Source organism: Bombina bombina, chromosome 6 (genome assembly GCF_027579735.1).
Source record: "Bombina bombina isolate aBomBom1 chromosome 6, aBomBom1.pri, whole genome shotgun sequence".
In the NCBI taxonomy this organism is placed as follows: domain Eukaryota; kingdom Metazoa; phylum Chordata; class Amphibia; order Anura; family Bombinatoridae; genus Bombina; species Bombina bombina.
This window is the reverse complement of record NC_069504.1, coordinates 477,550,633-477,568,270: the sequence shown is the minus strand read 5'-3', so window position 1 is coordinate 477,568,270 and position 17,638 is coordinate 477,550,633. Positions and strand designations below refer to the sequence as shown.

Sequence of the window (17,638 nt, the reverse complement as noted above, 5' to 3'; positions counted from 1 at the left end):
CTGAGGAAAATAGCATGCACCGGTACCATTTAAAATAAAAAACTTCTTGATTGAAGAAACTAAAACTAACATCTCACTTTACCATGTCTTCCTAGTATAAACACAGGCAAAGAGAATGACTGGGGTGGAGGGGAAGGGGAGGGGCTATATATACAGCTCTGCTTTGGTGCTCTTTGCCACTTCCTGTTAGCAGGAGGTTAATATCCCACAAGTAAGGATGAAATCCGTGGACTCGTCATATCTTTGTTAAAAAAAACTGTGTTTTCTGGGATGCAGGGGAGACAATTGCTTTCTGCTCTAGAGTGGGATGTAGAGAAGCCTTTGAGGACCTCAAACAGATCATGGGCTGCCAATTTTCTACGAGTAATGCCTCTAAAAAGGTGACTTTAAAAAATGATTTATCCTAACTAGCGTGATTGGATTATTAGAGACTGAGTCAAGTGCAGAACTAAACTGTTTCCTTTTTAACCAATGACTAAAAGTCTCTCGGTTACACATCTCAAACAAGGAGTTCCAGTTATACAATTAGAATCCAAACATTTGTATAATCAGTTCTGGTAAGTAAAATAGTTGTCAATGGTCTAAAATACTGCAATGTATGAAGCAACCATGGGAATTCACTATTGCTTAAAGATTCATTACACAGAACTGTCTAATGTTTCTGCTGTAATAGCAATATTTTATGCCTACTGTCTCTAGCAGTGAAGAGAACCTACCGTGCATCAAGGATGGTCCTAGTAAAATACCTCAGGTATTTAAATATGGACATTGAGTCTTGTAGCTTCAAAATGTCTTCCTCTTTGTATTTAAATAATCCCAAAGCAAAGCGGAAAATAACCTGTATGTAAAAGGATGTGATACAAGTTAAATGCAGATACATCAAAAACTGTAAACAATATTATCAGACTATTTCAGTTCTTGTGCATGTAACAATGAAAAAAGAAAGAAAGAAATCATTCCTCAGGCACACCAATAAAGCATCTGTTCTATGGTAGTAGTATCCAATTAATTGTGCTATACTTATTTGGGGATAGGTATTTATACCTTTTTTTTCTAAGGGGTGCAGCATGGGAATACCCATGTTTTTTGTATTTATTACGCAAAACAATGGAAAACGTTATTTAATTGATTGTACATTGAGATTATAATTTTCAGCTTTTTTAAGTAACTAATATGGTGAACAATGAACTAATAGAAAGCACCCCTTCCTTTATTTGCCGTTTTCGGGTGATAATTGTCACAAAAAACATAATTTATGTAAGAACTTACCTGATAAATTAATTTCTTTCATATTGGTCCATGAGCTAGTGACATATGGGATATACAATCCTACCAGGAGGGGCAAAGTTTCCCAAACCTCAAAATGCCTATAAATACACCCCTCACCACACCCACAATTCAGTTTAACGAATAGCCAAGCAGTGGGGTGATAAAGAAAGGAGTAGAAAGCATCAACAAAGGAAATTTGGAAATAATTGTGGATCTTCCACTCAAGAGTCACTAGAGAGGGCGGGAATAAAATAAAAACAGCCATAATCTGCTGAAAAAAATTAATCCACAACCCAAAAATATAAGTTTATTTCATTTGAAAGAAAAAAAACTTAAATCAAAAGCAGAAGAATCAAACTGAAACAGCTGCCTGAAGAACTTTTCTACCAAAAACTGCTTCCGAAGAAGCAAATACATAAAAACGGTAGAATTTAGTAAATGAATGCAAAGAGGACCAAGTTGCCACTTTGCAAATCTGATCAACTGAAGCTTCATTCTTAAAAGCCCACGAAGTGGAGACTGATCTAGTAGAATGAGCTGTAATTCTCTGAGGCGGGGCCTGACCCGACTCAAAATAAACTTGATGAATCAAAAGTTTCAACCAAGAAGCCAAGGAAACAGCAGAAGCCTTCTGACCTTTCCTAGGACCAGAAAATAAAACAAATAGACTGGAAGTCTTCCTGAAATCTTTAGTAGTTTCCACATAATATTTCAAAGCTCTTACCACATCCAAAGAATGTAAGGAACTTTCCAAAGAATTCTTAGGATTAGGACACAAGGAAGGGACAACAATTTCTCTACTAATGTTGTTAGAATTCACAACCTTAGGTAAAAATTAAAAAGAAGTCCGCAAAACTGCCTTATCCTGATGAAAAAATAAGAAGAGGAGACTCACAAGAAAGAGCAGATAACTCAGAAACTCTTCTAGCAGAAGAGATGGCCAAAAGGAACAACACTTTCCAAGAAAGTAGTTCAATGTCCAAAAAATGCATAGGTTCAAATGGAAGAACCTGTAAAATCGTCAGAACCAAATTAAGACTCCAAAGAGGAGAAATTGATTAAATAACAGGCTTAATAAGAACTAAAGCCTGTACAAAACAGTGTATATCAGGAAGTATAGCAATCTTTCTGTGAAATAAAACAGAAAGAGCGGAGATTTGTCCTTTCAAGGAACTTGCAGACAAACCCTTATCCAAACCGTCCTGAAGAAACTGTAAAATCCTAGGAATTCTAAAAGAATGCCAGGAGAATTTATGAGAAGGACACCATAAAATGAAAGTCTTCCAAACTCTATAATAAGTCTTTCTAGAAACAGATTTACGAGTTTGTAACATAGTATTAATCACTGAGTCAGAGAAACCTCTATGACTTAGTACTAAGCATTCAATTTCCATACCTTCAAATTTAATGATTTGAGATCCTGATGGAAAAAAGGACCTTGAGATAGTAGGTCTGGCCGAACAGAAGTGGCCAAAGCGGGCAACTGGACATCCAAACCAGATCCGCATACCAAAACCTGTGTGGCCATGCTGGAGCCACCAGCAACACAAATGATTGTTCCATAATGATTTTGGAGATCACTCTTGGAAGGAGAACTAGAGGCGGGAAAACAGGATGATAACACCAAGGAAGTGTCAGCGCATCCCCTGCTTCCGCCTGAACATCCCTGGACCTGGACAGGTATCTGGGAAGTTTCTTGTTAAGATGAGAGGCCATGAGATCTATCTCTGGAAGACCCCACAACTGAACAATCTAAGAAAACACATCTGGATGGAGAGACCACTCCTCTGGATGTAAAGTCTGGCGGCTGAGATAATCCGCCTCCCAATTGTCTACACCTGGGATAAGCACCACAGAGATTAGACAAGAGCTGGATTCCGCCCAAACAAGTATCCGAGATACTTTTTCATAGCTTGGGGACTGTGAGTCCCACCCTGATGATTGACATATGCCACTGTTGTGATATTGTCTGTCTGAAAACAAATGAACGGTTCTCTCTTTAGCAGAGGCCAAAACTGAAGAGCTCTGAGAATTGCAAGGAGTTCTAAAATATGTATTGGTAATCTCGCCTCTTGAGATATCCAAACCCCTTGTGCTGTCAGAGATCCCCAAACAGCTCCGCAACCTGAAAGACTTGCATCTGTTGTGATCACAGTCCAGGTTGGCCGAACAAAAGAAGCCCCTTGAACTAAGTGATGGTGATCTATCCACCATGTCAGAGAGTGTCGTACATTGATTCAGCATACAAAGCTGTAGAGGTCTCATGTGAAAACGAGCAAAGGGAATCGCGTCCGATGCTGCAGTCATGAGACCTAAAACTTCCATGCACATAGCCACTGAAGGGAATGACTGAGACTGAAGGTGCCGGCATGCTGCAACCAATTTTAAACGTCTCTTGTCTATTAGAGACAGAGTCATGGACACTGAATCTATCTGGAAGCCTAAAAAAGGTGACCCTTGTCTGAGGAATCAAGAAACTTTTGGTAAATTGATCCTCCAACCATGTTTCCAGAGAAACAACACTAGTTGATTTGTGTGAGATTCTGCAGTACGCAAAGACTGAGCTAGTACCAAGATATCATCCAAATAAGGAAACACTGCAATACCCTGTTCTCTGAATACAGAGAGTAGGGCACCCAGAACCTTTGAAAAGATTCTTGGAGCTGTTGCTAGGCCAAATGGAAGAGCAACAAATTGGTAATGCTTGTTTAGAAAAGAGAATCTCAGAAACTGATAATGTTCTGGATGAATCAGAATATGAAGGTATGCATCCTGAAAGTCTATTGTGGACATATAATGTCCTTGCTGAACAAAAGGCAGAATAGTCCTTATAGTCACCATCTTGAAAGTTGGTACTCTTACATAACGATTCAAAATTTTTCAGATCCAGAACTGGTCTGAATAAATTTTCCTTCTTTGGTACAATGAATAGATTTGAATAAAACCCCAAACATTGTTCCTGAGGAGGAACTGGCATGATTAAATTACCCCTGAAGACTCCAGGTCTGAAACACACTTCAGGAAAGCCTGAGTTTTTACTGGATTTACTGGGACACGTGAGAGAAAAAAATCTTCTCACAGGAGGTCTTACTCTGAATCCTATTCGATACCCTTGAGAGACAATGCTCTGAATCCATTGATTTTGGACAGATTTTATCCAAATATCTTGAAAAACCTTAATCTGCCCCCTACCAGCTGAGCTGGAATGAGGGCCGCACCTTCATGCGGACTTAGGGGCTGACTTTGGTTTTCTAAATGGCTTGGATTTATTCCAACTTGAGGAAGGCTTCCAATTGGAAGCAGACTCCTTGGGGGGAAGATTGAGTTTTTGTTCCTTATTCTGACGAAAGGAATGAAAATGGTTAGAAGCCTTAGATTTACCCTTAGATTTTTAATCCTTCCCCCAGTGACAGTTGAAATAATAGAATCCAACTGAGAACCAAATAATGTATTACCTTGGAAAGAGAGAGATAGCAACGTTGATTTAGAAGTCATATCAGCATTCCAAGATTTAAGCCACAAAGCTCTTCTAGCTAAAATAGCTAAAGACATGGATCTAACATCAATTTTGATAATATCAAAAATTGCATCACAATAAAATGATTAGCATATTGCAATAAGCGAATAATGCTAGATAAGTCAGAATCCAATTCCTGTTGCGCTAAATTCTCCAACCAGAAGGTTGATGCAGCCGCAACGTCAGCCAAAGAAATTGCAGGTCTGAGAAGATGACCTGAATATAAATAGGCCAATTCAAGCTTCCTATCTAAAGGATCCTTAAAAGGAAGTACTATCTTCCATAGAAATAGTGGTACGTTTAGCAAGAGTAGAAATAGCCCCATCAACTTTGGGGATTTTTTCCCAAAACGCTATAGATTTTGATGGAAAAGGATACAATTTTTTAAACCTTGAAGAAGGAATAAAAGAAGTACCTGGTTTATTCCACTCCCTAGAAATCATATCAGAAATAGCCTAAGGAATAGGAAAAACCCCTGGAGAAACCACAGGAGGTTTAAAAACAGCATTTAAACGTTTATTAGACTGAACATCACTAGGACTGGCTACCTCAATATCCAAAATAATTAACACTTCTTTTAATAAAGAACGCATATACTCTATTTTAAATAAATAAGTAGATTTGTCAAGTGTCAATGTCTGAGGAAGGATCTTCTGTATCAGATAGATCCTCATCAGAAGAGGATAAATTATGTTGTTGGTAATTTGAAATTTCATCAACTAAATGAGAAGTTTTAAAAGACCTTTACATTTATTAGAAGGTGGAAATGCAGACAAAAACCTTCAAAATAGAATCAAACAAATTCTTCAACTTTTAATGTGTATGATATACCTATAAATTTTAAAGGAACTACAACTGGCAATGTGCTATTACTGATGGATACACTAACTGCATGTACAAGTTTTATCATGACAACTATTACAAATGACATTCGGCAAAATAATTTCAACAATTTTACAACAAATGCACTTAGCTTTGGTAGGACCGATGTCAGGCAGCAATGTTCCAGCAGAAACTACTGAGGCAGGATCAGATAAAGACATCTTGCAAAATGTAAGAGAAAAAACAACATAAAAAACAGAATTTATGCTTACCTGATAAATTACTTTCTCCAACGGTGTGTCCGGTCCACGGCGTCATCCATAACTTGTGGGAATATCTCTTCCCCAACAGGAAATGGCAAAGAGTACAGCAAAAGCTGTCCATATAGTCCCTCCTAGGCTCCGCCCACCCCAGTCATTCGACCGACGGACAGGAGAAAAACAGGAGAAACTATAGGGTGCCGTGGTGACTGTAGTTAAAGAAATAAATTCATCAAACCTGATTAAAAAACCAGGGCGGGGGCGGAGCCTGGCCAAGCAGGGAAATGGCCGCACACTAACTAGGCTCCGTAGCCAAGTTTCTCCTTAAGGGGATCAAACCTCAAGTTCCCGGTAATCTACACTGCTCTCATCCCATCTAGAGCACCCCTGATTATCTGGGATAGACCCGATTCAAAAATTGGACAAAGCCGTGTGAGACGTGGGCAAGGAGGCATTTGTAACGGCCCAGATCATCTAACCTACATGCAGCTACTTCGGATCGCATAATCCTCATATGGCTTTGGCATCGCTTGTGGCACGGACTGTTATCCGACTGAGCAATCACCTGGTTTAGCAGCTGAGACCGATCTTTCAAATCTTACCGCAACAAGACCCAGAACCGGCAGGCGCCATTACAACTCGGGCCCAAGAGAAAGCAGTAAGACCTACTACGCAGCTACTGCAAAGCTCCGGTCGCGGACTGTTACCCGACCGGATAAACACCAGGGCACTGATTTGAATTATTGTGCAAGGTCACGCAGCGGCAACCATCCGACACATTGGGCCCTTAATTCAGTGAGATAGGGCGGCGAGATAGTGCTGCTCCGGTGGGGGCCATCAATTCATCAAATAAAAGATAAGACAGGAATACAGGGGAGCTGGAGGTAAAGTATGTAAGGCTCCTACCTTCCCTTAACACCCACGGCCTTATAAAAATAGGAAAAGACACAAAATAGGCCTTAAAAATATTAAAACACACTTTATTTCACACCAGACACGGCCTATGCTTGGTTCAATAAGCACATTTTAAGCTAAAGCATTTGAAACCTGCTCTAACTCTTACAACAGGAACTTTTTGGTCAAAACAGGGGTGATTTGGAATGCCCTGCAAACGGGCAACTAGAATGGAAAAACCACTGAAAAATAGCACCCTCAATCAATACCTTAAGACAGTGGAACCCCAAAATGAAAAAGGGCCTGATCCCTCTGAGGCACAAACTCAGGCCTCATTGCATGACACATCACACAATAATAGCTCTTTTATAACAAGAGAGGACCTAAAAAACCTGTCATCCAAAGATGATATTAAAGAAGTGCTGAAGGAGGTCAGGGGCTTATTTGGTGAATTGCGAAAAGACATTTCTCAAGTAAAGCAAAAAGTCGCCAAATTGGAAAATATACAAACAATGTTATGTGATGATGTACAGCAATCTACAAAACAAATACATAACCATGAAGAAAATATTAACTTTTTATTAGACAAAGTCGAAGACCTCGATAACCGAAACAGACAAAACAATTTGAGAATCAGGGGGATCCCTGAATCCATCATCCCATCTGCCCTTTCGGGCTGCTTGCAAGATTTATTTCGCACCATTAAGGGCACTCCGTCTGCACCAGAAATGATTCTAGAAAGGGCGCATAGGGCCCTCAGGCCTAAACCAGCGGGGAAAGCACCACCACAAGATGTCATAGTCCGCTTCCTGAATTTCCTTGATAAAGAAGAAGTACTAAAGAACGCAAGAGTTAAGTCCCCCATTACATATGCAGGCATCAAGATTCAAATATTCTCGGACATAAGCCCTGCCACCCTCCAGAAGCGCCGAGATCTGAGATTTATTACCGACACACTCCGAGCAGAGGGAATCCAATACCGCTGGGGGTTCCCAGTAAGTTTAATCATCACAAAAAATGGGGAAACGATAATTTATCGTGGCCCGGACGACCTTCATAGGCTTAATGAAAAATTGGGCCTCAAGATCTCTTTCCCAGATACAGAAGCAGATGACATGAGAATCACCCCCTCCTCTCAACCTGATGATAATCAACCTTCAGCTCCCCCGCCTAGATGAGGTATCGTATATTGTTTAAATGAACACTTTGTCATCCATTACCACTTTTGGAAAAGACTTAACAGCTCATGCCTTAGGCGGCTGTATAAAAATTGAGACTAGAATGTGAAGCTTTGAGTTTTCTTTAAAGGACAATGGGGCTTACCTGTATCACCCCAAATTGGACTTTTTCCTGACAATCATCACTACAATATAGTAAATATCAGATTACAAGCACTGTGCATGCCTTAGATCACTTAGACATTTTCTAGATTAAAAGCAGTTTACCAAATAGTTATGTCTATGGTACTAATACAATCTGTTTTAAATAGCAAGCTAACTTATGATACATAGGAGCTGTTCACAATCACAGTATGTTGTCATTCCTTATTAGAACTATGAGTGGTTGGTTTTTTAGAATGCAATATTTCATGTGTAACCGTTGATGATTTGATTTGTTCACCAGTTTGAAATAATATATCATCTCACCTTAACAGACAGTTGGAACTGTGTTGGATGTGGAATAATAAGATATATACTGATTACATAGTTAGATAATGGAAAAGTATGTACGCACTGTAAATATAAAATGTACCAACCATTTAGTTAACTACAAGCATATCAGAATTGTTTAATATTTTACCTTTCCCCCTTCTGTTGGTGAAACTACATGATTTTATATAATATATTACTATATTTACTGTATGTTTACCTGTGACATGTTCAACGGTTTAAATAGGGTTACCATCTCATTTTCTCTGACGTATAACCCCACCTACACTTTTCTAACCACTAGAACATGACTAGACATTGACCTAAACACTACTGATAACACATAATCAACAACTTATGCTTCCACACAACACTAGAAACACCATGACAATTAGAAAATTACACTCTCAGGCTTACATACTTAGCAGTCGGCTGGCTCTCTATGCCACAAGTCAAAAAAGAACTATTATGAACCAGATTGACCTTATCCATATGGACCCTATAGACCGGGAACTAAATTATATATAACACAAGACTTACACTCCTCAAAGACCCCTAGGAGACAAGGCTCTTTCCTCTCCCTTTTCATTAGTAACCGTACTCTTCTCTTAGTAGTCAGGTTACAAGAATCATTCTTCACTACTGATTCTGTAATAACTTCACTCCTTTTACTCTCTTTCTCAGACACCTCTTCTACCACCTATCCCTTATTTCACTACACTCACATACACTTAACTTCTCCTACTCTTCCTACTTGCTCTACCTACCTTTCCTAAACCCCCCTCTCCCCCCTTTTTTTTTTTAAAAAAAAAAAAAAAAATATATTTCAATAATGGCATGTAAAACCCTTAAATTCATAACCATTAATGCTAAGGGTTTGAATAGCCCCATGAAACGTTGTATTGTCCTGAAAGACCTCAATAGACTGGGTGGGGATATTGTCCTCCTGCAGGAGTCCCACTTTAAGAAAGGCCATGAACCAAAGTGGCACAATAAGGACTACCCCACTGCCTTTTTTGCCTCCGGCCCTAATAAAAAGAACGGTGTAGGCATTTTAATTAAAAGATCTATACCATTTCAAATGATACACACAGACAAAGATCAGGAAGGCAGGTTTATTGTTGTCCATGGGTTGCTATACGGACGCCCTATCACAATTGTAAACACCTATTTCCCTAACAAAGACCAAAAGACATTTATGAGACATCTATCTAATCACATAATAGACCAGAAGAAAGGCCCACTCATCATGGGAGGGGACTTTAATACCCCTATGGATCCTAAACTAGATACATCAGGGGGCAGTTCTACAATTCCCAAAAGAGACCTCAAGTGTATTAACCACCTCCTCAGAGACTTAGCTGTCCATGACGTATGGAGACTATCTAACCCGACCAGAAGAGACTACACCTTTTATCCCACCCCCACGGGGTGTACTCCCGATTAGATTACTTCTTTGCAGACCCACTAATTTTATCTACAATAAAAATGTCTAAAATTCTACCTATCACCTGGTCAGACCACGCACCAGTTCTGTGCGTGGTAGAATGGCCCGAAACACCTCTTGCCCCGTTCCAATGGCGACTAGATGATCACTTATTAGATGATCCTCTGGTCAGAGTAGACCTAGAGAAAGCCATCCCAGAATATTTCCAAATTAACAAAATAAATATGACCTCAGAAGTGAATAGATGGGAAGCACACAAATGTGTGATCAGAGGGATTCTGATTAAACACAAAGCTAGAATACGCAAATTACATAGAGAAAAATATAATGATTTATTACAAAGTCTGTCAGAGGCAGAAAGAGCTCATAAACAGAATCCAGAAAATACAACCCTTTTAGATCTTTTATCACAAGCTCGTACAAAGGTTAGGGACTTCCTACATCTAGATCAGCAAAAGCAAACTTTAGCACTCAAACAGCACTATTATACTTATGGGAATAAAGCGGGTCGCTTACTCGCTAGATCCCTCAAGCGTAAACACCTAAAATCATATATTCTCACTTTGACTGACAAAAAGGGACACACTAAGACTGACAGCTTTAGTATTGCAGAAACCTTTAGAAAATATTATGAGACTCTTTATAACATTGCCCAACCAACAGCTGTTAGTAATCAGGACCATCAGTATCGGGGTTCCCCCGACGTATATAAATATATCTCTGACTTGGAACTACCCCACTTAGACTCAACAGACTCAGCATTACTTGACCACCCTATCACATGCGAGGAAGTTTCAATGGCTATTAAACACACCCCAGTGGGAAAGAGTCCTGGACCTGATGGTTTCGGTAGTAAATATTACAGAATGTATTCCGCTGACTTAACACCCCATCTCACACAATTATTTAATGTCATCGACGAAGTAGGCGGCTTCTCCAAACATATGTTGGAAGCATACATCACAGTCCTTCCCAAACCGGGTAAACCACCTACAAAACCTGAAAATTTTAGACCAATTTCCCTGCTTAATGCAGACGTGAAAATTTACGCTAAAATCCTTGCGGACAGACTTAATAGGATACTACCCAAGTTAGTGAACCCAGACCAAGTAGGTTTTGTACCAGGCCGCGAGGCAAAGGACAATACGTTGAGGATACTCCAACTAATCTCCTACGCCCGTAACAAACAGATCCCTATGATTTTGGTCTCCACAGATGCCGAGAAGGCCTTTGACAGGGTCAATTGGGGCTTTCTCGGCTCTGTTCTACAACAAATGAACATTAGTAACAAATTTATTTCCAAGATATTTGCATTATACTCCAATCCCACGGCTAAGGTGAGAGTTAACGACATCCTGTCGGATCCCTTCCAGATCACTAACGGGACAAGACAGGGGTGCCCTTTGTCCCCAATCCTATTCGCCCTATCGGTAGAGGCACTAGCTCATAAAATTAGGCAGAACCCCCAGATTAGTGGCATCAAAATCAATGACTCAGAACATAAAATGGCATTATATGCCGATGATATTTTGTTTATGCTAACCGACCCAGAGAACTCTTTGACAACATTACTTGACGAATTTGACGTATATGGTAGATTTTCTAATTTCCATCTAAATGCTTCCAAATCGGAAATCTTAAACATTACTGCACCCTTAGAAACTATACTCAAAATAAAATCTGAGAGCCCCCTGGTCGTCCAACCCCACAAAATGAAGTACCTCGGTATACATCTGACGGCAGACCCAAAAGACCTATTCACAAGCAATTACAAACCACTACAAGAACAAATCACAGCTGATCTATCTAGCTGGAGCAACAAACAGATCTCATGGTTGAGCAGAGTCCAGGTAGTTAAAATGACTTTTCTACCTCGCATCCTGTATGTATTACAAACACTACCTACTCCATTACCCAGACACTACATTACAAACCTTCAAGAGATCATAGGACAATACATCTGGCAAAAAATCAGACCACGCATCCCAAAAGCTACTATGTTCCTCCCCAGACATAGAGGGGGGTTAGGGGTACCAAACATAGAAATCTACAGACAGGCATCAATCCTGCAACGCCTGGTGGAGTGGTGTTATAACTCAATAGATAAACGGTGGATCCAACTTGACAGAACAATTCTAAACTCAGAAAATATGGGAGTATGGGCTTGGATCACTGCAAAACTAAGATCCATAGAAATTTCACAATATCCACTGTGGAACGAATTGTTCCTAATATGGGACAAACTTCTTATAACGTCCAACCACCTCTCCATCACGCTCTCCCCAATGACGCCATACAAGAGCAATCCTGACTTACCGACCGCAGGTTTCCCTTCCCTGACCAGCTCCTCCCCACACATACAAGAACTCACCTTAAAAAGTATACTAGAAGGAGGCAAACTGATACAAAGGGAGAACTTGATAGGCACTGGAGGCCCCCCCCCCTCCATGGTTCGCTTACACACAATTAGCACATTTTGTTCAAACACATAAGAAAAGAGAAGAATTTAACCGCCCCCTGACTAGATTTGAAAATTTATGTTCGCAGCAAACCCAACCCAGACATATTATATCTCAATTGTACAACATACTACTGACCAATAGCGGCAAAGCATACCCTTCCTTCACCCTCAAATGGGCTAAAGACCTAGAAAGAGAAATCAGCCAAGAGGCATGGGACCATGCCTTACAATGCCACAAAGAAGCCACAATCTCCTCTAATATTATGGAAATGAATTTCAAATTACTAGCGAGGTGGTACCTTACACCAGCCAGAATACGTCATATATACAAAAAGAGCAGCGGCAGATGCTGGAGGGGTTGTGGGGAGGAGGCAGATTTAATACACATCTGGTGGTCGTGTAGGGAAATGGAGAGTTTCTGGTCTGGGATATTCTCTGAAATAGAAACCAAACTCAACATCCAATTACAAAAAGATCCAGGCATCCTTATCTTTCTAGACATTCCTAAAATTTGAAGTAAATCTAAAAAACTCCTACTATATATTATGTTAAATAGCGCCAAACTCCTTGTACCACAAAGATGGAAATCAAGTGAGGTTCCCTCACTTGAGATTTGGAAAGAGCAGGTCTCCTCCATGCTTCAAATAGAACGGTATCAACATATGAAAAATGGTACAATGGAACTACATGAGGCAATGATGGAACTATGGAATCCATCTATGGCCACATGCCCTGGTTAAGTGGAACCACTAACGGACAACCTATGCCCCTTTGGACGGAATAGCATTCATCTCCAATCAGCCCCCAATTGACTGATTGATTAATTAATCAATATCAGTACCTTTTTTTTTTTTTCTCTCCTCTCTCCCTCCCCTCCCCCTGTCCCTTCTATTCTACTCCCTACCTCTCCCTCTCCCTCCCCCTCCGCCCCCACCTCCTCCCTCTCTGTCTCTCTCTTCTCACATTTATACCTCTGCTGACACTTCTCTTCGATATTCTAATATATTGTACTCACAGAAGACTTATCAAAATAGTTACTTAAGAATTGTTATAAGGATAACCAACGGATAGTTAATCTGTTAAGTTATAACTTATTATTATGTTAATGTTCACAATAGAAAATTGAAAACTGAGCTACGGAAAATCTAGAGGAGATACAGAGATAGGACTTCTAACTCAATAAGATAACGTTGATTGTAATGTATTACATGTATAAACCTGTAACAGTTTGTGACTCTGTATTATCTTTTATTGTTTGTTATATTTTTCCTTATGCTCAATAAAACTATTAAAATAAAAAACCAGGGCGGGCCGTGGACCGGACACACCGTTGGAGAAAGTAATTTATCAGGTAAGCATAAATTCTGTTTTCTCCAACATTGGTGTGTCCGGTCCACGGCGTCATCCATAACTTGTGGGAACCAATACCAAAGCTTTAGGACACAGATGAAGGGAGGGAGCCAATCAGGTTACCTAAACAGAAAGCACCACGGCTTGCAAAACCTTTCTCCCAAAAATAGCCTCCGAAGAAGCAAAAGTATCAAATTTGTAGAATTTGGCAAAAGTGTGCAGGGAAGACCAGTCGCTGCCTTACATATCTGATCAACAGAAGCCTCGTTCTAGAAGGCCCATGTGGAAGCCACAGCCCTAGTAGAGTGAGCTGTGATTCTTTCAGGAGGCTGCCGTCCGACAGTCTCGTAAGCCAATCGTATGATGCTTTTCAGCCAAAAGGAAAGAGAGGTAGCAGTAGCTTTTTGACCTCTCCTTTTACCAGAATAGATGACAAACAGAGAAGATGTTTGTCTGAAATCCTTTGTTGCTTCTAGATAGAACTTTAAAGCACGGACTACATCTAAATTGTGTAACAAACGTTCCTTCTTTGAAACTGGATTCGGACACAAAGAAGGCACAACTATTTCCTGGTTAATATTCTTGTTGGAAACAACTTTTGGAAGAAAACCAGGTTTAGTACGCAAAACAACCTTATCTGAATGGAACACCAGATAGGGCGGAGTACACTGCAGAGCAGATAACTCAGAAACTCTTCTAGCAGAAGAAATAGCAACTAAAAACAAAACTTTCCAAGATAACAACTTAATATCTATGGAATGTAAAGGTTCAAACGGAACCCCTTGGAGAACTGAAAGAACTAAATTTAGACTCCAGGGAGTAGTCAAAGGTCTGTAAACAGGCTTGATCCTGACCAAAGCCTGAAAAAAAGCTTGAACATCTGGCACAGCTGCCAGTCGTTTGTGTAACAAGACAGATAAAGCAGAAATCTGTCCCTTTAGAGAAGTCGCTGATAATCCCTTATCCAAACCTTCTTGTAGGAAGGAAAGGATCCTAGGAATTTTGATCTTACTCCATGAGAATCCCTTGGATTCACACCAACAGATATATCTTTTCCCTATTTTATGGTAAATTTTTCTAGTTACAGGTTTTCTGGCTTGTACCAGAGTATCTATCACAGAATCCGAAAACCCACGCTTAGATAAAATCAAGCGTTCAATTTCCAAGCCGTCAGCTGGAGAGAGACTAGAATGGACCCTGTACTAGAAGATCCTGTCTCAAAGGTAGCTTCCATGGTGGAGCCGATGACATACCCACCAGGTCTGCATACCAAGTCCTGCGTGGCCACGCAGGAGCTATCAAAATCACAGAGGCCCTCTCCTGTTTGATCCTGGCTACCAGCCTGGGAATGAGAGGAAACGGTGGAAACACATAAGCTAGGTTGAAGGTCCAAGGCGCTACTAATGCATCCACTAGAGTCGCCTTGGGATCCCTGGATCTGGACCCGTAGCAAGGAACCTTGAAGTTCTGACGAGACGCCATCAGATCCATGTCTGGAATGCCCCATAATTGCGTCAGCTGGGCAAATATCTCCGGGTGGAGTTCCCACTCCCCCGGATGGAATGTCTGACGACTCAGATAATCCGCCTCCCAGTTTTCCACTCCTGGGATGTGGATCGCAGATAGGTGGCAGGAGTGATCCTCCGCCCATTTTATGATTTTGGTCACTTCTCTCATCGCCAGGGAACTCCTTGTTCCCCCTTGATGGTTGATGTAAGCAACAGTCGTCATGTTGTCTGATTGGAATCTTATGAATCTGGCCTTTGCTAGTTGAGGCCAAGCCCTGAGAGTATTGAATATCGCTCTCAGTTCCAGAATGTTTATCGGGAGAAGAGACTCTTCCCGAGACCATAGACCCTGAGCTTTCAGGGAGTCCCAGACCGCGCCCCAGCCCACTAGACTGGCGTCGGTCGTGACGATGACCCACTCTGGTCTGTGGAAGCTCATTCCCTGGGACAGGTGATCCTGGGTTAGCCACCAACGGAGTGAGTCTCTGGTCTTCTGATCTACTTGAATCACTGGAGACAAGTCTGTATAGTCCCCATTCCACTGTTTCAGCATGCACAGTTGTAATGGTCTTAGATGAATTCGCGCAAAAGGAACTATGTCCATTGCTGCAACCATCAACCCTACTACTTCCATGCACTGAGCTATGGAAGGTCGTGGAACAGAGTGAAGAACTTGACAAGCGTTTAGAAGTTTTGACTTTCTGACATCTGTCAGGAAAATCTTCATTTCTAAAGAATCTATAATTGTCCCCAAGAAAGGAACTCTTGTCGACGGAGACAGGGAACTTTTTTCTATGTTCACCTTCCACCCGTGAGATCTGAGAAAGGCCAGAACGATGTCTGTGTGAGCCTTTGCCTTTGAAAGAGACGACGCTTGTATCAGAATGTCGTCCAAGTAAGGGGCCACTGCAATGCCCCTTGGTCTTAGAACCGCTAGAAGGGACCCGAGTACCTTTGTGAAAATCCTTGGAGCAGTGGCTAGCCCGAATGGGAGAGCCACAAACTGGTAATGTTTGTCCAGAAAGGCGAACCTTAGGAACTGATGATGATCTTTGTGGATAGGAATATGTAGATACGCATCCTTTAGATCCACGGTAGTCATAAATTGACCCTCCTGGATTGTAGGTAAAATCGTTCGGATAGTTTCCATTTTGAACGATGGCACTCTGAGAAATTTGTTTAGAATCTTTAAATCCAGAATTGGTCTGAAGGTTCCCTCTTTTTTGGGAACTACAAACAGATTTGAGTAAAAACCCAGTCCTTGTTCCACAGTTGGAACTGGGTGTATCACTCCCATTTTTAACAGGTCTTCTACACAATGTAAGAATGCCTGTCTCTTTATTTGGTTTGAAGATAAGTGAGACATGTGGAACCTTCCCCTTGGGGGTAGTTCCTTGAATTCCAGAAGATAACCCTGAGAAACGATTTCTAGTGCCCAGGGATCCTGAACATCTCTTGCCCAAGCCTGAGCGAAAAGAGAGAGTCTGCCCCCTACTAGATCCGGTCCCGGATCGGGGGCTACTCCTTCATGCTGTTTTGGTAGCAGCAGCAGGCTTCTTGGCCTGTTTACCCTTGTTCCAGCCTTGCATCGGTTTCCAAGCTGGTTTGGTCTGCGAAGCATTACCTTCTTGCCTAGAGGCTGCAGAGTTGGAAGCCGGTCCGTTCCTGAAATTGCGAAAGGAACGAAAATTAGACTTATTCTTGGCCTTGAAAGGCCTATCTTGTGGGAGGGCATGGCCCTTACCCCCAGTGATGTCTGAGATAATCTCTTTCAACTCTGGTCCAAAAAGGGTTTTACCCTTGAAAGGGATATTAAGCAATTTTGTCTTGGAAGATACATCCGCTGACCAAGACTTTAGCCAGAGAGCTCTGCGCGCCACAATTGCAAACCCTGAATTTTTCGCCGCTAATCTAGCTAACTGCAAAGCGGCATCTAAAATAAAGGAATTAGCTAACTTAAGTGCGTGTATTCTGTCCATAACCTCCTCATACGGAGTCTCTCTATTGAGCGACTTTTCTAGTTCCTCGAACCAGAACCACGCTGCTGTAGTGACAGGAACAATGCACGAAATAGGTTGCAGGAGGTAACCTTGCTGTACAAAAATCTTTTTAAGCAAACCCTCCAATTTTTTATCCATAGGATCTTTGAAAGCACAATTATCCTCGATAGGAATAGTAGTGCGCTTGTTTAGTGTAGAAACTGCCCCCTCGACCTTAGGGACTGTCTGCCATAAGTCCTTTCTGGGGTCGACCATAGGAAATAATTTCTTAAATATAGGAGGGGGAACAAAAGGTATGCCGGGCTTCTCCCACTCCTTGTTCACTATGTCCGCCACCCGCTTGGGTATAAGAAAAGCGTCGGGGTGCACCGGAACCTCTAGGAACTTGTCCATCTTACACAATTTTTCTGGAATGACCAGGTTGTCACAATCATCCAGAGTAGATAACACCTCCTTAAGCA

At 41.2% G+C, this 17,638-nt stretch overlaps 1 protein-coding gene across 3 annotated transcripts in view; it reads right to left on the bottom strand.

The window, feature by feature from the left end:
* The window catches only part of TBC1D2B (TBC1 domain family member 2B), a 438,274-nt gene that overhangs the window by 12,697 nt on the left and 407,939 nt on the right, over nt 1–17,638 (bottom strand). For 2 of the 3 annotated variants that reach the window (XM_053717278.1, XM_053717279.1), the window contains exon 12: nt 717–838. In XM_053717278.1, coding sequence (XP_053573253.1) covers nt 717–838 — 122 coding nt within the window. Of the gene's footprint in view, nt 1–712; nt 839–17,638 lie in introns of those variants that run through there. The other variant, XM_053717280.1, reaches the window with a different exon arrangement.